General features: G+C 39.9%; 1 protein-coding gene across 1 annotated transcript in view; it reads right to left on the bottom strand.

Moving 5' to 3' along the window:
• Positions 1-25,858, bottom strand: part of LOC124795542 (nuclear pore complex protein Nup155) — a 258,190-nt gene that overhangs the window by 50,991 nt on the left and 181,341 nt on the right. The window contains 2 exon segments of the mRNA XM_047259615.1: positions 62-212; positions 5,407-5,603. Of these exon segments, the coding sequence (XP_047115571.1) occupies positions 62-212; positions 5,407-5,603 (348 nt within the window).

Genomic DNA, 25,858 nt, shown 5'->3' with positions numbered 1-25,858 from the left:
ACCAGACAACAAGAGCTTAATTGTTTCACTTTGGTGCCATTGAAAATTACTAAAAATTCACCTGCTTTTCAGCTTCAGCAGGTGAGGCTTGGTTCCCATCTTTTGGTACTCCTGCACCAGGTTTCAATGGTATTCTTGGTGCATACGGATTCAATAGAGACTGATTATACAGATGACCCAGTACTGAAGTAATTTCTTTGTAACATTCCATCCTGTTATAACATATACAATAGTATAAATTATGTTATTTTACATGAGGCTATTGCACAATTAAAGCACTAATACTCATGCTTTCACCTAAAAATAAGAGGAACAAGGCAATTAAATTTTCACATCATGTCACAAATAAGGTCTTCAGAGAAAGGGGAAAAAAACAGATTGGGAAAGTGTAGGAAAGGAAAAAGGGCTGTGCTCTATCAAATGAAAGGAACAATTCTGCACTGTCTTACTTTGGATGTTTGAGCACCTTACCAAATATTAGTCCAGTGTCTTACCATTTCTCCACCCTGACCAATACAAGTAAAAAGTAATAGAGTCTACCTATTATGAGAAAATACAATGTGATCTGCATTTTTTGTTTGTTTGCAGATTCTTTTTCTGTGCTTATTGCATAACATTTCTCCGCAGTGTGTAGACAGTTCAGTTGTCGCTAACTTGCTGCAGCTGGTGTTATTGTCAATCAAGTACACTATCAAAGCTTATCTGGAATTGGCCAGGTCTTTGTGTTCTTTAAATCTTGTATGAAAATTCCTAACTGTCTGGCCAATATTTTCCTTGTACTGAGGTGCACATATTCTCTTCCGTATTAATGTTGTGATGGTTCCACCTCCTTCCTGTTTAAACAGTTCACCAATCACATACCTGATTCATAATGCACCTGTGTTATGGATCATTTGCACCCTTAATGCTCATGGCATGCCAGTATTTACTATTACATGGTTTTCCTGTTAGTGTTCCCAGTCTTGTGGCACCGGGGGCGGGGGGATAGTTTATATGGAGTATGTAATTAACGCCATTAAATATTTGTTTTTTTCTTCCTGTCTTCATTACACCTTCCATGTCTTATGATTCTGGTGACTTTTGGTGTCTGATCCTGTTATCATTTTTTCGGATTTTTCTAGGTCAGTGTTTCACTCTTGACATGGAACACTAGGGTGAAGATGACCTCAGATGGTTACGTGATTTCATTTGTAATGCCCTGTTCTCTTGAGGATCCCCTCCCATTGCCTTTTGAACTGCAGTGGATTATTTACAACAAGCTTCATGAGCGAGTAAATGTGCTGTGAGGCACTTGTTCAACTCCTTAAACAGATGTTTACAAGATGATAGGGGATGGATGCCATGTACTATTCTTACAGCACATGGTTTCTTCTAAGGGTAGGTGGTACTTTGAGATACTCTTATGAACACTCACCAGTTGACATGCAGATAATGAAATCAGACGTCGTTCAGAGTAAAGTTACTTTGACCGTTAAAATTTTATCAGTAGATGTTTAAGTACTCTTAACCTCCAAACAGATGTGCCTATAACGACAAATAATATTATTTTGCACCATTCGATTGTTGTTTCACAATTTTGCAAGCTCATACCTATTCCTTTTCATTACGCAAGAAATTGACTCAGATTAGAAGCCAACAGCACAATCGCACAATGAGACTGTTGTCTATGAGATACTAGTAATCGATTTAGTGGTTGAAACTTCCTGGCAGATTAAAACTGTGTGCCCGACCGAGACTCGAACTCGGGACCTTTGCCTTTCGCGGGCAAGTGCTCTACCAACTGAGCTACCGAAGCACGACTCACGCCCAGTACTCACAGCTTTACTTCTGCCAGTACCTCGTCTCCTACCTTCCAAACTTTACAGAAGCTCTCCTGCGAAACTTGCAGAACTAGCACTCCTGAAAGAAAGGATATTGCGGAGACATGGCTTAGCCACAGCCTGGGGGATGTTTCCAGAATGAGATATTCACTCTGCAGCGGAGTATGCGCTGATATGAAACTTCCTGGCAGATTTTAATCTGGAAGGTAGGAGACGAGGTACTGGCAGAAGTAAAGCTGTGAGTACTGGGCGTGAGTCGTGCTTCGGTAGCTCAGTTGGTAGAGCACTTGCCCGCGAAAGGCAAAGGTCCCGAGTTTGAGTCTCGGTCGGGCACACAGTTTTAATCTGCCAGGAAGTTTCATATCAGCGCATACTCCGCTGCAGAGTGAATATCTCATTCTGGATTTAGTGGTTGTCTGGGATCTGATGCAACTGCACTGTTTAATGCATTGAGTGATTCATTGCTGTTGGGTAAAACCTGTCCGTGGCAACAGAGTGATATAATGAAAGTTTATTTTATTATTGTTTAACTAAACAGTGCCTCAGCTCATATTAGTTAAGTTCATTTTATCATTGTTAAGTTAAACTAAGAGATTTTGCTCATTCATATTTATCTCGGTAACAATAAGGACAGATATTCTCTGCATGTGTAGGAAGTGCACCATGCACCTAGTCATGTTATGAACAACAGTGCGCCCGTTCTACCGTTAACAAAGCTCCCAAATTTATTAAACTCCAGGAAATTACTTGTGCTCTAGTTCTTGTGATAGAGCTGGCTGAAACTTTACGTATAAAGCTTTGAGATATTTAGCAATTTATGACATGTACATCAGAAAGACATTTTAGATGCCATACAATGGGTAGTGTTCATTGCAGCTGACAAAAAATATTGCCTCTATTTAGACTGAATCTGAGAGTGAAGTGAAGTTATCTGGACACGTATAATAGGTCTGGACGTAATCAAGTTCATTCTAGGATGTTTTTTATTGGCCACCCAATTCCGCTGTGATAGTTACAGAGTCAATCAAAACAAATTTACGGTCAGTAGGAAATAATGAGTCAAGCAATATTAGTTAGAGGTGACTACCCTACTGAGCACAGACTAGGACATCTATGAATTCACTGAACGGGTGTACAGATAAGCAGTCTTTTCAAGTACTTTTAAACATTTTTTCCAAAAACTGTACTGACCGGCTAGTTCAACAGCTCACATACAACATAAATATTTTAGACCTTCTGATTAAAAATAGCCATGACCTTACTGATGGTGTCAGTACAGAGGCAGGGATCATTGATCATGATATTGTAATGATGACAGTTACTTAAGTTAATAAAGCAATAAACTTTGCTGGAAACGGGGATAGGCACTTGTTAGCATCCCACACAGACAGTGAACCGACATCATCATTTAGTTCCAGTATGATGGACATAGAGGAATTATGGGCAAAATTTAAATGGACTGTAAATCCTAGTCTGAAGAAGTATGTGCTGAGTAAGTGGAGTATGGATGGAAAAGACCCACCATGATTTAACAACAAGATTCAAAAAACAGCGAGGAAGCAAAGCCTGTTGCATTCTTGTATCAAAAGACAATGTGCAAATGATAACTGGGAAAAGTTAGCAGAGGTTCATGTGACTGTAAGAAGATGAATGTGTAGAACATACAACTACCACCATCATACGTTACACGAAAGATCTTGCTGAAAACCCAAGCAAATTTTGTTCCAAAGTAAAATTGCTAAGCGGGTTGAAGTCTGGTGTGGCAGCAGAAAAGAGCAAAGGAAAGCCATAGTTTTAAATTTTGCACTGAAGAACTCATTCATGCAGTAGAATCACACAAACATGCTATCGTTTGACCATTGTACAGAGTTTCATGTAGATAACTTAGTAATAGGCATCCCTGGCATAGAGAAACAAGTGAAATAGTTGAAAACAAATAAGCCGGTAGGTCTGGATGCAATTCCAATTCGGATTTACAAAGAGTACGCTACGGTGCTGGGCCCTTACTTAGATGGCATTTATCGTGAATCTCTCACCCTGCGCAAAGTCCCAAGCGACTGGAAACAAATGCAGGTGACTTCTGTATATACGAAGAGTAAGAGAACGGACCCTCAAAGCTACAGACCAATATTCTTATCATTGGTTTGCTGCAGAATTCTTGAACATATTTTCAGTTTGAATATAATAAATTTCCTAGAGATCGAAAAGCTTGTGTCTCCAAATCAGCGCAGTTTTAGACAGCACCGCTTGTGCGGAACTCAGGTTGCCCTTTACTCACATGATATCCTGCAAACTATGGACAAAGGGCAACAGGAAGATTTCATATTCCTGTATTTCCAAAAAGTGTTTGATACGGTGCCCCACAGCAGGCTGTTAACAAAGGTACGAGGATACGGAATACGTTCCCAGATATGCGAGTGGCTCAGAGACTTGTTAAGTAACAGAATGGAACGAGCACATATAGATTGCAGTGTGGAAGGCAAATAGTCAACTTCGATTTATTGGGGGACACCCTGCTGAGTACTGCTCCATTGTTTGGAACCACCACAAGGTCGGATTGAAGGAAGTTGTCGAAGTAATTCAGAGGCAGGCTGCCAGATATGTTACTGGTAATTTCGATCAACACTTTACTATTATAGAGATACTTAGTGAACTCAAATGGGCAATCCTTGGAAGGAAGGTGACCCCCTTTTTTTTTTGAGGAAATTTTCCCCTAGAACTTAGAACTACATAAGCCTAACTAACCTAAGGACAACACACACATCCATGCCCGAGGCAGGATTCAAACCTGCGACCGTAGCGGTCACGCGGTTCCAGACTGTAGCGCCTACAACCGCAATGGCCAATCCCGGCTGTGGCCTAAAATTTGGTGAGAGAATGTGTAAGCCCCATTGTCAGTAGACCAACTCTTCTGAAATCCATGTGGTGGTTTACTGAGGATATTGCTTTGACATCTTCCTTCGATCTGACCTTGTGGTGGTCCCAAACACTGGAGCAGTGCTTAGCAGTGGGTTGCACTAATGCCCTATACATGGTCTCCTTTGCAGATGTACTTGATTTCTAGAATACATCACCTTCTCAAAAATTTTGGGAAATTCACAAAGAACACCAAATTCAATTAAAATTGTTTAAAAATAATCTATTTTGCAACTCTGTTTGACTATTACCATCTGTTTTGGATGCTTTGTGAGGTTCTCGTATATCTAAATGTCTTCCAAGATAGCCATGTTTTTTCCTATATTATTTCTGTAGTATGTTACTTGAAATATCACGAACAAAGCTTCAAAACAGGCACAGCCAATGCTGCAAACTTTCAAACCACCACTTCGTAACTAATTCTCTAGTCAGTGTTCTATACCATTCTTCGAATGTGCCAGCTATCAAAGAACACGACTACGTAACAGGATCAGTCTATTGGTTAAAAAGCTTCATAGTATGTTAGGTACAATGGGAGGTTTAGTTTTAGTTACACCATGAAACTACTACAGATTATTACATGGGAGAAAATGTACAAACTTCCGCTTATCACATTTTTATGAATAGTATTTCTGCACAAGATAACTGAAAGTTTTCTCTTTTTCCTTACCTTTCAACATAAGCACGATATCCTTCTTCATCACCTGGGGGTTCACCATTCTTGTAAAAGTATTCTCCAAGTTTTTTTGGATCACCTTTTGCTGCACACACAGCACACAAGTCTAGAATGCCCTCATAATACTGAGCTCCCAGGAACCACTGGCATATCAGTGGCAGGTTTACTTGTGGAGCAACCTTCAAACACAGCTACAAAAGTAGACTTGTTAGTACAAACAAATGGCAACATGCATTACTTGTGTAATGTGGGCAGGAAAGCCACATGTACTAATTTAATGATTATTGGCAATAACAGATGGGGAACAAACAGTACAAAAATCAGAACAATCTTTCAGCCAAGTAACTGGAGCTTATAACAATAAGATTTAATGATGCTATATCATAAAACACATGTTACCTTAACAAACAAAATTTATTTTTCATCAGAGGTGCTCTGTACACATCAATAATGAACATTCAAACTAAATAATAATTTCTTGAATCTAATAATACCACTGAACTACAAACAGATCCCACTCAAAAGTACCAAGAGAAGCTGAAAACACTACTTAAAAACTGCAATTTTCTACTGACGAGTAGTGAAGCACAGTACTGTTTTACAATGAACTCACAGGCCCCTAGGTTAAGATATCAGCCAAAGATTCACAAAACTGGTTGTCCCAAATGTCCACTTGTAAATGCAATAAACAACCCAGGATCAAAATTACCAGAAAACTTCATGATATACTGAAGAAAAATTACACCTTTGAAAACAGCTTTTCAATTGACAACAGATTTGAGTTAATCAACTACATTAAACATCAAACTGTGCCGAACACAGCAACATTTGCCTCCTTTGACATAGTAAACCTATACACCAATATCGGCTGGAAAGCCTCTCTCACAATAATACAAAAGAAACTAATCAAATACAAAAAGCTAAGCAATGCAGAAATTTATGAGCTCATGATGTTGCTTGAATTAGTTCTCTCACATACCGGTAACTATTTTTCATTCAATGGCAAATTTTACACGAAAAACAGTGGTCTGGCAATGGGTAGCAGGCTTGCTTGCTGACGTATTTATAGATAATCTGGAACAAAACTTCTTAACATACCCACAATTTACTGACAAAATTCTGTATTATAAAATATATTTGGATGACACACTAAGACTTTTCAATTATCCAAAAGAAGAACTAAATAACCTAGCAGATGAAATGAATAAAATGCACCTAAATATTAAATTTACAGTTGAACACCAGACCACCGAAGGAATTAACTTCCTTGACATGACTAACTCCACTCACAATAACAAGCATACCTTCCAAATACACAGAAAACTCACTACCAGTGATGTTACCATTGACAATACCTCATGCCAACTGAACCAACATAAAACTGTTTTCTTCAGGTCATCTGTAAACTGTATGCTCTTCATCCCTATCAGTGAAGAAGATGCATGTAAAGAAATGAACATACTTATAGCCCAAATAATGGTTATAATGCCTCTTTGATAAACATCCTTTTTGAAAAAATCCAAAGTAAACTCAAGCAAACACCGTCACCATTACAAACTAAGAAAGAAATCCCAAAGTTTGTCTTCCATTCCTTGGTAAAGTGTCATATAAATTGCAAATCTTTTCAGACCACACAAGATAAAAATATCCTTCCACACTGACAAAGTAAAAAATAAAATTGTTCACAATAATAAACCCACTAGAGATTGGCATAACAATTCTAGCATATAGAAACTCACATGCTCCTGTTCTTCATTCTATATAGGCCAAACAGGGAGAAATTTTGCAACCCACTACAAAGAACATATGGATGCCCTTAGACTCAAAACTTAGGTAAGTCCAGTTTTGCATCACATGTTTCTCATCCTGAAAATGTTGACGATATCAATGACAGTCTTCCTGTGCTACACATTGCTGAGAAAGGACTACAGATGGACCATCCTGAACAATTAGGAATTTTCACCCACAAACTAAAATCACCTCAAAAAATCCTGAATGAACAGACTGAGTCAAGACAAAACCTTTTCTTCCAGAATTTCCAAAATATCCCAGCACACACACACACACACACACACACACACACACACACACCCCATCTTCCTGCATAAATCTTGTTGTTCTTGGTGTGTAATAACTATGGTATTCTGTAACTTACAAAAGGTTTTTAATTATGTATTAAATATTCACCTCTAGCTGTTTACCTTGTTGTATGCAATAAGCAACATTTACTGAAATGTAAAACCTGTACTAGTAATATTTGTATTATAATACAAATGCATCTCTTGCCAGAGACAATTATGTAGTAAAAGTGTAGTATCTGTAATATCTGTATTCTTTGTAAAAACCTGGAATGTTTACATCCTGTGAGCCAGTGTAAAACCAAGTGTAGCTACGTACTGTTTATTTGTGTACATAGTGTAATAATGCACATTATAAGAAGCAACCTGATGTGAATACCACCAGGGCAGTGCACTGTAAGTACCGAAAACAGACAACATTGATGGATAGAACAACCTGAAAGAGGGCAACAGAGAACCACATCTGCCTGATGGGATTGAAGAATAGATGACAACAATGATGATCACACACTCATCAATTATACTGAAAGCTTAGTATGTTACTGGTCTTTGTGTTGCCCAATGCTACTCTGATTTGGCAAGTAGTGTTCTAGCCTCCTGCACTTAATAGTAATTACGCTATTTTTTACTTTTAACTGAAATGAGACATGGCATGGCAACTAACACAACAACATGGGTTTCACATTATAAATAAGTAATGGAAGCTCCAGGCAGGAATATCAACAATGCAGGAGGAGAGATTGCTACTTACTGAAAAGAAGACATATTAAGTTGCAGAGAGGCACAACTGAAAGACTTACATACAGATTTCCGCCACAGCCTTCCTCAGGCTACTAGTTCCAGCATCTCAGGTCAGACATTCTATTTGCAAGGAGCCATTAAAACAATGGCTTTTGTAAATGTCAGAAATAATAGTATAACAATAATTACACTTCCAAAGTATGTTACATTTAATGTATCCACTTCATACATTTATTACTTTATAGCCAATATGCCTGTTTATATCACAAGTGGTGCCTTAAAATTCACTGAATGAATATAAACCTTTTTCTATCATGAAAGACTTTCATTTTGCATTTAAACCATTTTTCTTACGTGTTCTTAATTTTGTTGCTTGCTGGAAGTGATTGTGTGTTGTCCTAGTGTTCTCATCATGTACATCATTGCACCAAACATCAGTTTGTGGACCCATAAAAAAATTAAGTAATTTATTTATGTGCAATGAATATACTGTCAAGTGTTTGTGCTACACAATCATTTTACAACATGCTGCTCTACTGCATATCTTGTGTATAAGTCTTATCGCCTTTTTCTGCAACAGAAATATTAAATGATCATCAGCAGCACAGCCCCATAGTTAAGAAAGGGTTAAATTCTACCATAATATACACTGCCCAAAGAAAAGTGACGCACCATGATCAGATGTCAATGTACATAAACTTCGAACCAGTTCACATCATTGGCTGGTTTGTAAATTATTAAAACTGCAATGCTCAGGTAGGAAGGCTACCAGAGTGCATTCGTGATTGCTGCAGGGAGTGTAAAATGTAGCAAATGATTTTGGCATCCTTTTTTAATGGTCAGGTACACAAATATAGAAGGTTGTCACACTACACAAGTGAAGACAAAACCTCCGTGCTCTGAAACTGACTGTTAAAAGTCCTGATTGGTGAACTTTTTGGTTTGAATGTTTCCTTTTGGGTGAACTTCAACAGTTTTTTTTTCTCCTGACATTGCCTTTCCTTTACTCCTTTTGGTTATATTTAAGCTTTCAACAAACAATTGTTCTGTTGAGAAGCAGCATTGACATCGGTGAACTGAACGAGTCTCTGATTTAAGGTACTCCTCGAAGGTTTTTTTTTTTTCTCTTTTAATTCACGAGTACAAAATCTGCAGAATGTTTATTTTGAATTCTCATGGGCATTCACAGTTGTGCAACCCATACTTGTCAATGCTACACATAGAACCAACACGGCATCTAGCGGAGAATAGAAAATAGCTCTATTTGAATGTTAGGTGAAGAATTTCAGCATGGCCGAAATACGAGGTGTGATTGGAAAGTTTTAAGATTGGGCTTGTAATTGCACAACTGTGGTACTTACATGCTACTGTAATGCATCTCCTTCAAAATAGTCACCTTCTGACTGAACACACGGACTCCAACACAGTGTCTCCATTTTTGGAAACACTCCTGGAATTTTTTTTCCTGAAGTGTGTTATGGACACTCACCGTATTTGCCTGGATGTCGTCAATCGAGTCAAATCGCTTCCCTTTCAATGAAAATTTCAGTTTAGGAAACAGGTAGAAGTCCGCAGGGGCCAAATCAGGGAAATATGGCGGTTGTGGAACCACAGGAATTTTGGATTTGGTCAAAAATTTAATGATGGAGAAGGCACAATGAGCCGGAGCATTGTCATGGTGTAACATCCAACTCCTGTCTATCCACAATGCAGGCCTTTTCTTCCGCACCTTTTCGTGCAAACGCTCAAGGTCACATTTGTAGTATTTCTGGTAAATTGTCTGTCCTCCTGGGGTAAATTCATTATGCACAATACTGGTAAAAAAAAACACTGACATTGTCTTCACCTTCGACTGAATTTGCCGTCCTTTTTTCAGTTGTGGTAACATGGAGTCTTTCACTGCGAAGACTGCACTTTGGTTTCAGGATCATATCCATATACCCACGATTAATCACCTGTAATTACGCTATTTAACAAATCTGGGTCATTTTTAGTCCAATTAATCAGTTCTTGGCACACTTCAAGCCGGTATTGTCTCTGGTCACTTGACGACAGTTTTGGAACGAATTTTGCGGACACTCGACGCATGTTCAGATCTTCAGTTAAAATTGACTGAACTGCATAGAAACTTAAATTAAGTTTATCAGCCATCTCCCTACGATCTGAGTGCACTAAGTCGCGAACTTTCACAACATTTTCATTTGTTTCTGAGGTGGAAGGATGGTCGCATCATGGTTCATCTTCAAATGATTCACGGGCCATTTTTAAATCTGTTGAGCCAGACAAAAACATTTGACTGGCTCATACAATTACCTCCAAAAGCTGTTTTTAATTGTTCATAAGTCTCAGAAGCTGATTTCCCAGTTTTAAAACAAAATTTTACATAAACTCATTGCTCCGTTTTTACGTACATTTTCATGCAGACAGAATCTGGCAACAGGCCCTAACAGACCCGCACTCAACCAGCTGCCACAATGAACTGAATAAAGGAAACACAGTTTCCTGTCAGAGTGTTCAAGGACAAGGCAATGACTCACTCCCCACCCTCCGTGTACCTGCCCGCCAAACCAGTAAGTGGTAGCAGATCCATTTACAACTTTCCAATCACACCTCGTACATGACAGGTTTTGTTTTCCGATTGCTATTGTCCAGAGTACGGGCGACACATCCTGCGAGACGGTTGTGAGTGTAGACAAAGTAGAATTTTGATCGCCAAAGGAGTGTGTGGAAACACCACACAGTGCAGCAGCCTACACCTGTACACTGCAAAAGCATTGCCACAAGCATCACCAATCCATTTTGGTATTGTGCGTGTCCTTATCTAAATCCATCATGGACCGCGCATAGTTTCTTCACTTATTTGAAAATAAAAAGAAAACAATGAGCAATGCACAAAACAAAACATTTAGGAACAGCTACTGTGCAATCGCTTGCTGATAATGGCAGACTATTGCTCACGAAGAAACTTAGGCCCAACATCTAGCAGCATTTGTGGCAACCACAGTTCAAAATATAAATCACTTTAAACTGACATGTCTGTCTGCATTATACCAACTTCTGAAAGATAGGTAACAAAGGTATGCATTTCTTCATTCTAAGATGCTAGGCCCCAAGGTTGAGTACTATGTTGCATTATCCAGTGTGTATCTCATAGAGACCAACCAACCGCCCATGGCACCAGAGCATTGAGTACGCTGACATGCCATTTGTTCATGCAGTTTTTATTTTGAAAACCTGTTTTTACACACATTAACTTCCCAAACTGAGCTTCATCCAACGATGTACAACACCAGTTGTTGGGTTAAATTTTGGCTATTTATATGCAAAAAAATAAAGCTATTTGAAACTAAGTCTAAAAAATTGTTCAGTCAGATACAATGCGCTAATGAAATAGTGTGTATTAGGTAATTTCACGTTTTGGGATTTTGTGCAGAACTCGCATTTACATTCACGTTTATCATAAAATGCGAATTTTTCTGGTCCCTAGTGATTGGTCTCGTTATCAGGCCTGGTATGATACACAAGCAGTGTGGAGAGTGTCGGGTGTTGAGAGATCACTGAAAAGGCCACAGAGATTCCACATACTCCTGTGAGACACCACTATCAGCAACAGTCAGAGTTTGAAAGGACCCACCCACATTGTGGGTCAACATTTAGTTGGCTGGTCAAATGGTGCAATACCCAGATTTGCTCTGCATGGGAATGTGAGGGCAGGCAAACTCATTGTCCAGATTGAAGTAGAGCATATCTGACCATCATAAGGAAGAATTGCCATATTGTACACCAAGCACACTGTAGCTCCTTCACGTCAGTGCCTGCCGTCCGAGAACAAGTAATAGACTCCAGACAATATTGTGTCATCACACACCACTGACTGGAGATTAGCAGGAATCAGCAAGGGAATTACTGGCCCAAATGTGGTTGGTTGGTTTCGGGGTTTGATGGGGGCTAAACATCGAGGTCATCAGTCCCCTGTACCAAACAGACATACTTGTAAAAGGTCTATAAAGTAAAAGTGTAACCTCTGCACGCAGAGTGAGGGAACACCAAGGTGTACAGAGCTAAAATGAACACTGCACTAACACAAAATAGAGGACACATAAAAGGAGCAGAGCAAATAGTTGACTAGAGTAAAACAGACTACAATGATTGATGGATCAGGTAAAAGGTCAACCACTCAACTACAAATGAAGAACCTCCAGCTGGAGAGCACTGATAGAGGTACGAACACAACTTTTTACCATAAAAGACACTATTTTGGTACCCACATCACAATTAAAAGTCGCTGGAGTAGGTATAGCCTGAGAAATCATGCCAGAGCCCCAACACTAGAGTGAGTGATAAAAAATCCAAATGTAGACTGCCATTAACACAATATAAACAAGTGAATTTGGAATGGTGCCATGATTGAGAAGCACAGATCGCTAATGAAAGGCATATATTGTGATTCAGTTCTTCAATACCCTGGGTGACCGTTGTTGGCAAGTATGGTGGCTACTTGAGGAGCTGTTCCATTCTTCAATGTTAAGGGAGACAGAGTGGTGTTAATCCTGACATCACGCTGTGGGGAGCCAATGGGCATGACTGCATGTCATGGTTGGTAATGATTGAGGGAACTCTGAAGGCACAAAGGAATGTCACAGACATCCTCATGTATTATCTGTCATGTGACAGTATTGTTGTGCCATTTTTCAACAGGACAATGCTCATCCACACAAACTTACTTTTCTATGAACTGCCTGCGTGATGCTGAGGCACTTCCATGGCCACAAAGATCCCCAGATCTATTGCCAATAGAACATATGTGGGATCACCTCAGACTTCAACTCCAATCCAGTACCAGTTTAGGGACATCAAGGACAACTTACAACAGTTGTGGGCCAGCTTGTGTCAGCAGAGGACAGAATGGCTTCATGGCACCATTCCCTACCAACGCAGTGCATAGGGGGTGCAACATAATACTGATAAGAAGGCTCATAGTGCAAAGTTCTTTGCAAATTTGATTCAATTTCGTAATCACTGAAATAATATGACTACCCCTCAACCACCGAATCTTCTCCCTTCATGGGCACTTCATTTATTGTCCGGTAGTATATTTTTAACGTCTGGCTAGGAGTGGTCTTTGTGTGCTGGGTGAAGAGAAATAATCCACTACTGAATTTTCCACACATGAAAGTAATGTGGTTTTTCCATAGCAGACTTTTATCATCAAACACATTTGTGTGCTTCTTTGTCTTGTGAGATGTTACATACAATGTACATTATGTACAGTGCTGTAGTGAAAATTGCCTGTTTTGGATCCCAGTGATTGAGATTGGGTAACAGTGATATTCACCCTGAGGCCTCGATTGTTTAAGTATTAAGTAAATTTCATTACATAACTAGTAACAACAAATAATAGCTTGGTTGGTTGGATACAGGACTAAACAATGAGGACACAAGTCCTTCAGTCAAGGGTTCATCCACTGATTGGACCAGTATGTGTGTCAGAACAAGTAAGTGGCCTCCCAGAGCCCAGCCGTGGTGAGGAAACCCCAACTGCATCTGACTCCGGCCAACTGGATTAAGGGTGAGCACGGCTTCAGTGTGAAGAATGCCTTCTGGTCAAAGAGATCCAGAACAGTATTAGGAAAATGGCTAAAATTTTAACAGACATAAGTTGGACCATCAATAATAAAACATTTGGTCAGAAATAGTTAGGGCTGCACATGGGTGTTCCCCAGGGCTCCACATGCAAAGGGGACAGGCTGTTCCACCCATGATCCATCGTTGACAAAGTGTTAAAGAGGAGGACAGCACCCACTAATCAACAAGAATGCCACTCCTAAAATGGAAAACAGAGTGCAGCAGAAAAAGAAGCAAACTGCCAAAAAGGAATTAAAACAGAGGAAAGGAGGGATGTTAGAGGCAACAGGCAAAGGAGGCAAGGTGAAGGGTCCTCTGACCCAGCTTGTGGCAGGAGGTGTCCCAACCCCTACCTTACTGTCCTCACTCAGAAGGTAGTTTGAAATGTTAGATCTGAGAATAAGAACCGTTGTCACAATGAAAACTGAGAACCAGTTCAATTGTTCGTGAGTTGTCTTACAACATGAGAGGTATGCTTAGTATAGAGAGCCAGAAGGACGGGGCATTCCATCCTGGTATGTGGAACTTTCAGTGAGGCTCCACAACCATGTTGTGGGACAGGCTCGTCAAATAATATAAAACTGTGGGTCAGTCTAATGTGACTGTTGGGGAGGTAACATACAACAGTGGATTATTTTCAAGAGAAAAGAAATAGGAATGTCATGCAGCATTAATATCCTTCATAGTTCTGAGTTTATTAGAGGGTGCAGCCCACCAGATGGTTCATCTCAGAGTGAGTAGAGGCTGTAGTTGCACCCACAAATCCATACCTGGGGTTAAAAGAGAAGAGAAGAGGAGAGGAGAGGAGAGGAGGGGGAGAGGGAGAGAGAGAGAGGGAGAGGGAGAGAGAGAGAGAGAGAGAGAGAGAGAGAGAGAGAGAGAGAGAGGGGGGGGGGGGTGGGGAGAGAGGGAGAGAGAGAGAGAGAGAGAGAGAGAGAGAGAGAGAGTAACCACATTTCCAGCCAAATGGCTTGACAGTTCTTTACCTGTAATACCTGCATGAGCAGAACACTACTGCATTCAGATAGAAGGTAATTAATAGCACATTTCACAGGGTAGCAAAGTAACATCAGTCTCTGGTCTGGAGAGTGCTCACCGAGTCACTACATATTAAAATATGGTCAAGGAAGGCCCCATTTAATAAAACAGATGGTTCTGTTACTGGCTATCAGCTCTGTCACAAAAATACTACACGTTCCTAGCAACAAATATAAAAGCATAATCTGCCCTCGACAAGGTTTCAGAGCCATCAGTGTAAAAGACAGTAAAACATTGATGTCCTGAAGAACCAAAAGGAACACACGTTGGAAGGTCATGGGGGCGACAGACAACAGGTTCTTGAAATAGATCTTAATTCATGGTCTGGGTACAACCAAGGGGGACTGGGCGAGAAAGCAAGGGGGGTACCATCCTAAGAATGATAAGCAAAGGTCTTGGTAGAGGGCTGTGAAGCACATACCAACTGGTAATCTCACCCAAGGGTGCATGTCACAATATCAAGGCCCCTCACATATAAAAAGAATGGAATTTGTTGAATGATCAGGAAATTGTTGAATGGCAATTGCACAGATGAGCAAGACCCGGCAGCATCTGAACTGAAGAGGGAAGATTCCTGTTTCAGGACGGCAACTGTCTACAGGACTACCGTATTTACTCGAATCTAAGCCACACTTTTTTTCCGGTTTTTGTAATCCATAAAACCGCCTGTGGCTTAGAATCGAGTGCAAAGTAAGCAGAAGTTCTGAAAAATGTTGGTAGGTGCCGCTACAACTAACTTCTGCCGTCGAATATATGTAGCACTACACAGGCATGCTTTGCAGGCACAAAGATAAATACTGGCGCCAAAACCTCCGAGTCTTTAAATAAATTTAAAAAAAGCTAGAATACGAGCTTTTTTTCTCCGCCCCGAGTTTCGACCACTGCATTTTCATACATTATCCAAAGAAGTAAATACAAATTCCGTATTGTTCATCTTCGAATGTAGCAGCATTTCAATGTACTACGAAAATCCTACTGGCAAGGAACTTTTATGAATTGTGAATCACATGCAGTATTCTCTTCACCATAAGAATAATACGAATATAAACATTTTGCCAAGTATTCTTTCGTGTTTGCTGCCATCTCTTTTAAATCCTGTCTGCCTAATAACCTACAAAACTAGTGAGAGACAACAGCAAATGCGGAAGAATATACATATCATGTCATGTTTATATTCGTATTATTCTTATGCCTAATAGTGATACAATCAGAAATGAAGCACGGCAATTGACTAGATTTTTAAATCTAAGATGACTAATTTCTGTGCAGAATGTAATGTACATGAGAGGCGTTTGCAAAGATTTTCAAACGGAGAAAATTTTTAGCTAAACTCTCGTTCAGAACATCTATCATACGCAGTTGATTCTTGTTGATCATTATCAAAGAAAGCAGCAGTGTAAGTAACAACAAATACCAGTCTCTTGCCATTGTTTCGCTAATGAGAAAATTCCTCTTTTTTTTTATTGTAAGCGGCGGTAGCGCGCGCAAAAGCAAGCCATGCCACGAGCGGTGACAGGTTGTAACACTCATTATCAGAATTCGATAAACAATGCATGCCACAGTACAACAATGCATTTTCAGCTTAGAGTGACGTAAACACCTATAACAAGGAGAACGGCACTTATCAGATAAAGAAAAATAAGCAACCGATTCAAACCAGATGAAGCACGTGAAAAAGGAAGGGTATCCGTATAAATACGGACGGAGCACCTGATACATAGCAATGGCTGCCTGGTAAAGCTTAACTGCTAAGCTTACGACTCGAACCAAACTACTGTAGCTGTATCGTCATTCATTCGACCTAAATTGTGTCTCATATTACAATAGACCAACTTTGTTTCGATTTGGAGGTGCGGTCTAAAACTTTTCTCTCCCCTTGAATTTCGAGTCTCAAATTTCAGGTGCGGCTTAGATTCGGGAAATTTTTTTTCCCTTGATTGCGAGTCTCATTTTTCAGGTGCGGCTGAGATTCGAATAAATACGGTAGCCTGCATGGCACCAATGACCTGTCCAACTCCACAATGATGGATTGGTTCCAGCAGTTTCAAAGTCGAAGATGGATTGGACCAAAGCCCAATACGTATGAACGAGAGGAGCATGACCTGTTATGGCGTAAAGTCAAGCACCGGCACACCAGATGGGAACGATAGAGCAAAGAGGGCTGTGAGAAGACAGCCAATTGCACATTGACCAGGACGACAACGCATCAGAGTGATCTCTATGCGACGAGGACGTATGTGCTGTGCCCTACTGGTCGATAAGCGAGTTCAAGAGTAGCTTCCACACTAGTCATTTCGATTGTACTATGCAGCATTGTCTATACTGAAGAAACTTGATTAGTTCATATGTCACACTTTGCTTGCGACACATCTGTGTAATACTTAAGTATTGTATTTGTTCATTTTGTAATAAAACTCATTAACATGATTTGTTCAAATGTTGTCTAGCAATCTGAGAAAGCAGGTTTCGTAGAAACCCCATATTTGATGACTAGGGAGGATTTAACATGATGCACACCCCCAGATGTGTTGGCAAGGAAGCAGAAAGCGTTAAGCTTTCACATGCAACTGATGTTTTGTTGTCGAATAAGGTACAGCTAAGTCAGCTTCTTGCCAAAGAGAAGTCCCAAAATTTGAGATTGGCAACAACATCTAGGTTCTGAGTACGCAAGTAGAGATCTGAGAGGATGGACCATAGTACAGCGACAAAAGTACATGACCTGTATTTTTGCACGAAACAATTGGAAAAAATGGGGGAGGTGTGCAGCAGAGGCTCACTGGATGGCTCCTTGGAGCTGGCATTCAGCCCAGCCTACAGAGTGGGAGCTGTACCAAATGCTGAAGTCACCAGTATACAGCAGGGGGTGACCAGTGTCCCGAGAGAGCAAACTAGCCAATGATGGCGATGAGGATAAGGGTGACATTGAGCAGGGAACCTGTCATGGTGACATTCTCATGGACGTAAGGCCATAAAAATTACTCAATAGCATGGCAGCACAATTCTTTGTGAAGCAAATAAGCCCAAAACAGTTACTGTAGGGACACCCGCTGAGATCTAGCCAATTAGTGAGAGCACTTTTCCCCTACAAATTCAATATATTTTGAAAAATGTTGAACTTTTCAAACAAGTACCTTTCTGACTTACCGGGTGCTATACTTACCGTAAATAGCAGGTATAGGGAAGTGCACGTTAACGAGTTATAGATAACTGAAGTATTTCTTCTGTTACCCATGGTTTCTTCGCAGTTACCTTCTTTGTACCTATGTTTTCCTACCCAACTTCTGTGATGGCCCTTTTTAGAGATGTCCATTCCTCTTCAACTGTACTGCCTACTGAGCTATTCCTTACTGCTGTATCTATAGCCTAAGAGAACTGCAACCGTATATCGTCATTCCTTAGTACTTCCGTATCCCACATCTTTGCATATTGATCCTTCCTGACTAACGTCCTAAACTTCAGCCTACTCTTCATCACTACTATACTGTGATCTGAGCCTGTATGCTCCTGGGTACACCTTACAATCCAGTACCTGATTTCGGAGTCTGTCTGACCATAATGTAATCTAACAGAAATCTTCAAGTACCACCTGGCCTTTTCCAAGTATACCTCCTCTTCTTGAGATTTTTGAACAGAGTATTTGCTATTACTAGCTGAAACTTGTTACAGAACTCAATCTTTCACCTCTCTTAGTCCTTGTCCCAAGCCCATATTCTCCTGTAACCCTTTCTTCTACTCCTTCCCCTAGAACTGCATTCCAGTCCCCCTTGACTATTAGATTTTCATCCCCCTGTACATACTGTATTACCATTTCAATATCCCCATACACTTTCTCTACCTCTTCATTTTCAGCTTGTGACGTCGACTTGTATGCCTCAACTATTGTTGTCTGTGTTGGTTTACTGTCGATTCTCATAAGAACAACCCTGTCACTGAACTGTTCACAGTAACACACTCTCTGCTCTACATTCCCATTCACAATGAATCTTACTCCCGTTATACCAATTTCTGCTGCTGCTATTACTCTATACTAATCTGACCAGAAATCCTTGTCATCTTTCCACTTCACTTATCTGACCCTTACTGTATCTAGATTGAGCCTTTTCATATTTTCTAGTTTCCATACCATGTTCAAGCTTCTGACATTCCACACCCCGAGTCATAGAAAGCTATTCTTTCGTTGATTATTCAATCTTTTTCTCATGGTAACCTCCCCCTTGGCATCCCCTCCTGCAGATCCGAATGGTGGACTATTCTGGAATCTTTTGCCAATAGAGAAATAATCATGACACTTCTTCAATTACAGGCTACATGTCCTGTGGATACACGTTATGTGTCTTTAATGCAGTTGGTTCCATTGCCTTCTGCATCCTCATGCCACTGATCATTGCTGATTCTACTGCCTTTATGGGCAGTTTCCCACCCCTAGGACAAGAGAGTGCCGTGGACCTCTGTCCGATCCTCCGCCCTCTTTGATAAGGCCCTTGGCAAAGTAAGGGCGACTTCTTATACCAGAAGTCTTCGGCCAACAATGCTGATTAATAATCAAAATTTAAGCAGTGGCAGGATTCGAACCTGGGACCGAAAATGTTTTGATCGTGAATTAAAGATGCAGACCTCTGGTGCTAAACCTATAAAAACAAACAACTGATAGATATTTTTAGGCTCTACAACTTTCTTGTTCAACTTTTTTTATCATAGCTATAGTTTTTTTTACTTATGTAAGAAAAACTGCTTGTTGCAACTTTGCGGATTCTTTGGCCATGTCTGCCATCTTTGATTGAGTTCCTAGAAAAAAGGAACTCTATTTAAAATTTAATTCCTTATACAATCATTTTTCTGTTTGTAGGCCATAATTTTTGCAATCACTTCTTCCGACTAAAGGACAGTTATATCATCTGGCATGCCACGGGGGGAAGGAGACAGGGACATCTTGTCACTTATGCATCCACAATGCAGATGTCTGTGAAGAGGACACTGACGCCATTGCAAAGTGGGTTGCAAGGTGTCCAGTAAGACTTGGTGCATCAGTACAGAGAAAATCATGTTGGAAGAGAGAATGCACGATTGCGCATCTTCAGTAAATCAGAAGACTATGGAGACCGACTCACATCTGCAATGAAGAGGCATATGTTTTCAGGTATGAGACACAGCGCTCCCAGCAGTCCTTCTACATTTACTTAGCAAGTCATAGCATGAAGTCACTTAAAAGCAGTAAGGTGGGTCTGGGACGGGTGCCACTTTAAACACTAAATAACTCTTGCAATTTTTTTACTCTGCCATGGTACTGGCAGGCGACGGAACAGACCTATAGAAAAATGGAATAGCAGTACCAGCAAAATGGGTGATCAAATAAGGAGACACTTTGCACAGCCTCATCGATGGAATCTGACGGGGGAGAGGGTAACAGGAGAGGCATGCAACTGACAGTTGGCTCTTCGAAGCACCCACCATGGTGCTCAGTCATACAAGCAGTTGCAAGGACATGACAGGGATCATCGGAAAGTGACGACTGTCACAAAGATCATCATGTAGTGATCATGTGTAGCAAAGCCATGAGATTGGTGGAAGCAATCGTTTGCTCAACAGCTGAAAAGGTGACATGGGCAGCACTCTAGTGGGTAGGAGTACCACAATGAGGAGACTGACTGTAGTCGAGCCGAAGTGGTCCTGGATAGCTGAACAGATACAGGTGCCTTCATCTTAGCCTTTGAAAGTAATATTCACCCGCAAAAAGTTAGTCATCATGTACAGGTGCAGCATGAAACCTTACGTCCCACCACCCTTGGTGTGCTTCCGATGCTCACTCTTCCGTCGTGTGTCATCCTCCTGCAAGGCGATCCCAAAGTGCAATAACTGCGAACTATCCCTCCCCAAAGATAGTCTTTGTCTACAACCACTTTTGGGTGCCAATTGCAAAACACCACTGTTGTTCACCAGTTTGCCCAGTCCTCAAGAAAGAAAATAAAATACAGGTATGTTGTTGTTGTTGTTGTTGTGGTCTTCAGTCCTGAGACTGGTTTGATGCAGCTCTCCATGCTACTCTATCCTGTGCAAGCTTCTTCATCTCCCAGTACCTACTGCAACCTACGTCCTTCTGAATCTGCTTGGTGTATTCATCTCTTGGTCTCCCTCTACGATTTTTACCCTCCACGCTGCCCTCCAATGCTAAATTTGTGATCCCTTGATGCCTCAAAACATGTCCTACCAACCGATCCCTTCTTCTAGTCAAGTTGTGCCACAAACTTCTCTTCTCCCCAATCCTATTCAATACCTCCTCATTAGTTACGTGATCTACCCACCTTATCTTCAGCATTCTTCTGTAGCACCACATTTCGAAAGCTTCTATTCTCTTCTTGTCCAAACTGGTTATCGCCCATGTTTCACTTCCATACATGGCTACACTCCACACAAATACTTTCAGAAACGACTTCCTGACACTTAAATCTATACTCGATGTTAACAAATTTCTCTTCTTCAGAAACGATTTCCTTGCCATTGCCAGTCTACATTTTATATCCTCTCTACTTCGACCATCATCAGTTATTTTACTCCCTAAATAGCAAAACTCCTTTACTACTTTAAGTGTCTCATTTCCTAATCTAATCTCCTCAGCATCACCCGATTTAATTTGACTACATTCCATTATCCTCGTTTTGCTTTTGTTGATGTTCATCTTATATCCTCCTTTCAAGACACTGTCCATTCCGTTCAACTGCTCTTCCAAGTCCTTTGCTGTCTCTGACAGAATTACAATGTCATCGGCAGACCTCAAAGTTTTTACTGCTTCTCCATGAATTTTAATACCTACTCCGAATTTTTCTTTTGTTTCCTTTACTGCTTGCTCAATATACAGATTGAATAACATCGGGGAGAGGCCACAACCCTGTCTCACTCCTTTCCCAACCACTGCTTCCCTTTCATGCACCTCGACTCTTGTAACTGCCATCTGGTTTCTGTACAAATTGTAAATAGCCCTTCGGTCCCTGTATTTTACCCCTGCCACCTTCAGAATTTGAAAGAGAGTATTCCAGTTAACGTTGTCAAAAGCTTTCTCTAAGTCTACAAATGCTAGAAACGTAGGTTTGCCTTTTCTTAATCTTTCTTCTAAGATAAGTCGTAAGGTTAATATTGCCTCACGTGTTCAACATTTCTACGGAATCCAAACTGATCCTCCCCGAGGTCCGCTTCTACCAGTTTTTCCACTCGTCTGTACAGAATTCGCGTTAGTATTTTGCAGCTGTGACTTATTAAACTGATAGTTCGGTAATTTTCACATCTGTCAACACCTGCTTTCTTTGGGATTGGAATTATTATATTCTTCTTGAAGTCTGTGGGTATTTCGCCTGTCTCATACATCTTGCGCACCAGATGGTAGAGTTTTGTCATGACTGGCTCTCCCAAGGCCATCAGTAGTTCTAATGGAATGTTGTCTACTCCCGGGGCCTTGTTTCGACTCAGGTCTTTCAGTGCTCTGTCAAACTCTTCACGCAGTATCTTATCTACCATTTCATCTTCATCTACATCTTCTTCCATTTCCATAATATTGTCCTCAAGTACATCGCCCTTGTATAAACCCTCTATATACTCCTTCCACCTTTCTGCCTTCCCTTCTTTGCTTAGAACTGGGTTGCCATCTGAGCTCTTGATATTCATACAAGTGGTTCTCTTCTCTCCAAAGGCCTCTTTAATTTTCCTGTAGGCAGTATCTATCTTACCCCTAGTGAGACAAGCCTCTACATCCTTACATTTGTACTCTAGCCATCCCTGCTTAGCCATTTTGCACTTCCTGTCAATCTCATTTTTGAGACGTTTGTATTCCTTTTTGCCTGCTTCATTTACTGCATTTTTATATTTTCTCCTTTCATCAATTAAATTCAATATTTCTTCTGTTACCCAAGGATTTCTATTAGCCCTCGTCTTTTTACCTACTTGATCCTCTGCTGCCTTCACTACTTCATCCCTCAGAGCTACCCATTCTTCTTCTACTGTATTTCTTTCCCCCATTCCTGCCAATTGTTCCCTTATGCTCTCCCTGAAACTCTCTACAACCTCTGGTTCTTTCAGTTTAGCCAGGTCCCATCTCCTTAAATTCCCGGCTTTTTGCAGTTTCTTCAGTTTCAATCTGCAGTTCATAACCACTAGATTGTGGTCAGAATCCACATCTGCCCCTGGAAATGTCTTACAATTTAAAACCTGGTTCCTAAATCTCTGTCTTACCATTATGTAATCTATCTGATACCTTTTAGTATCTCCAGGATTCTTCCAGGTATACAACCTTCTTTCATGATTTATATAAATCTATATACTGCCTATTGTATACTGAGGCCCAATAAAATATTAGTGTGTACGTCCTGTAGATTAGATAAGTACTTGTTCCGTAGATCATGAATACGACACTTCGTAATTATGTGGAACGTATCAGGTTAATAAAAGGTGTCTATACAAGATATTACATTGCACAAGATATTATATGATTTTTTTTTTTTTTTTTTTTTTGGGGGGGGGGGGGGGGTAATTACCCACTTACTATATCCAAAAATTCATCTAATGAGTAGAAGGAGTTGCCATTAAGAAATTCTTTTAATTTCCTTTTAAATGCTATATGGCTATCTGTCAGATTTTTGATGCTATTAGGTAAGTAACCAAAGACTTTTGTGGCAGCATAATTTACCCCCTTCTGAGCCAAAGTTAGATTTAACCTTGAGTAGTGAAGATCATCCTTTCTCCTAGTGTTGTAGCCATGTACACTGATATTACTTTTGAATTCGTTCGGATTGTTAATAACAAATTTCATAAGTGAATAAATATATTGTGAGGCTACAGTGAAGATCTCTAGCTCTTTAAATAAGTGTCTGCAGGATGATCTTGGATGAGCTCCAGCAATTATTCTGATTACACACTTTTGTGCAATGAACACTCTTTTACTTATCTATGAGTTACCCCACAATATGATGCCATACAAAAGCAGAGAATGAAAATAGGCATGGTAAGCTAATTTACTCAGATGTATATTGCCACAATCTGCAATGACCCTAATAGCATAAGTAGCTGAACTCAAAACGTTTCAGCAGATCCTCGGTGTGATTTTTTTTCCAGTTCAATCCCTCATTCATGCATACACCTAGAAATTTTGAATATTCTACCTTAGCTACAGATTTCTGATCAAAGTCTATATTTATTAATGGTGTCATTCCATTTAATGTGTGGAACTGTATATACTGTGTTTTGTCAAAGTTTAATGAGAGCCTATTTGCAGAGAACCACTTACTGATTTTCTGAAAATCATCATTTACAGTTCCACCAGTTAATTCTTGTCTGTTGGGTGTGATAGCTATACTTTCATCATCAGCAAAAAGTACCAGCTTTGCATCTTCGTGGATATAGAATGGCAAGTCATTAATATATATTAAGAACAGCAGAGGACCCAAGATCGAACCTTGCGGCACCCCATTCTTGGTTGTTCCCCAGTATGAGAAATCATCTGTTTTTTGCATATTATGTGAACTGTTTATTTCAACTTTCTGCACTCTTCCAATTAGGTATGATTTAAACCATTTGAGCACTGTCCCATTGATATCACAGTACTTGAGCTTATCTAGAAGTATTCCATGATTTACACAATCAAAAGCCTTTGATAGATCACAAAATATCCAAACAGGTGACTTCTGGTTACTCAGAGCATTTAATATTTCATTAGTGAAAGTATATATAGCATTTTCTGTTGAAAAACCCTTCTGGAAACCAAACTGACATTTTGTTAAAACTTTATTTTTACAAAGGTGTGAAGCTACTCTACAATACATTACTTTTTCAAGAATTTTGGATAAGGCAGTCAGAAGAGAGATTGGGCAGTAGTTGTTGACATGAGACGTATCCCCTTTTTTATGCAGTGGTTTAACAATGGCATACTTCAGTCTATCTGGGAAAATAACCTGCTTCGGAGAGCTATTACATATGTGGCTAAGAATCCCACTTATCTCTTGGGAACTGGCTTTTATTATCCTGCTGGAAATGGCATCAATTCCATGTGAGCTTTTATTCTTGAGAGAGATTATTATCTCCCTAATTTCAGAGGAGAGGTTGGTGGAATTTCAATTGTATCAAATGATGTGGGTAAGGCCTCTCATTGGCTGCCTTGCTTCTTCTAATGAACATTTAGATTCTATTTTCTCTACAACATTTAAAAAATGATTATTCAAAATGTTTTCGACTTCCAGCTTCTTGTTTATCAAGTTTCCATTTGCTTTGATGGTGATTCTGTCATCCTGTACTCTTGGTTGCCCTGTCTCCCTTGTAATAATATTCCAAATTGTTTTGATTTTGTTATCAGAGGTACTAATCTCAGACATGATGCACATGCTTCTGGACTTTTTAATAACCTTTCTTAATGTAGCACAGTAGTTTTTATAATATTTGGCTGTTTCTGGGTCATTACTCTTTCTTGTTGTTAGATACAGTTCCCTTTTGTGGTTACAAGATATTTTTATTCCTTTAGTAAGCCAAGGTTTTTTGCATGGTTTCTTATAATTAGATTTAACTACTTTCTTGGGGAAACAGTTTTCAAATTCTCTTATAAGTGTGAAATAAGTTATATTTTAAATTAGCATTGGGTTCCTTGTACACCTCATCCCAGTCTAACTGCTGAAGATTTTCTCTGAAATTTCTAATTGTTGAGTCATTAATTGAATGCACAACTTTGGAGGGTAGTTTTGAATTACTGAATGGAGCTATGTCATATACTGTAACTTGCTGAGCATCATGATCCGAAATCCCATTCTCAACAGGACAAGAACTTATGTTTTTAAACCTATCTTGGTCTATAAAAGTGTTATCTATCAATGTGCTGCTACCCGAGTAGGAAAATTAATGACATATGTCAAATTGAAAGAACCGAGCAAGACTTCCAGGTCATTCTTCCTATTACACTCTTTCGGTGAGCCAACACTGAAGTCCCCACAAATAAT

This window comes from Schistocerca piceifrons, chromosome 4, assembly GCF_021461385.2.
Source record: "Schistocerca piceifrons isolate TAMUIC-IGC-003096 chromosome 4, iqSchPice1.1, whole genome shotgun sequence".
Classification (NCBI taxonomy): Eukaryota; Metazoa; Arthropoda; class Insecta; order Orthoptera; family Acrididae; genus Schistocerca; species Schistocerca piceifrons.
This window is presented reverse-complemented; position numbering and strand designations above follow the sequence as displayed.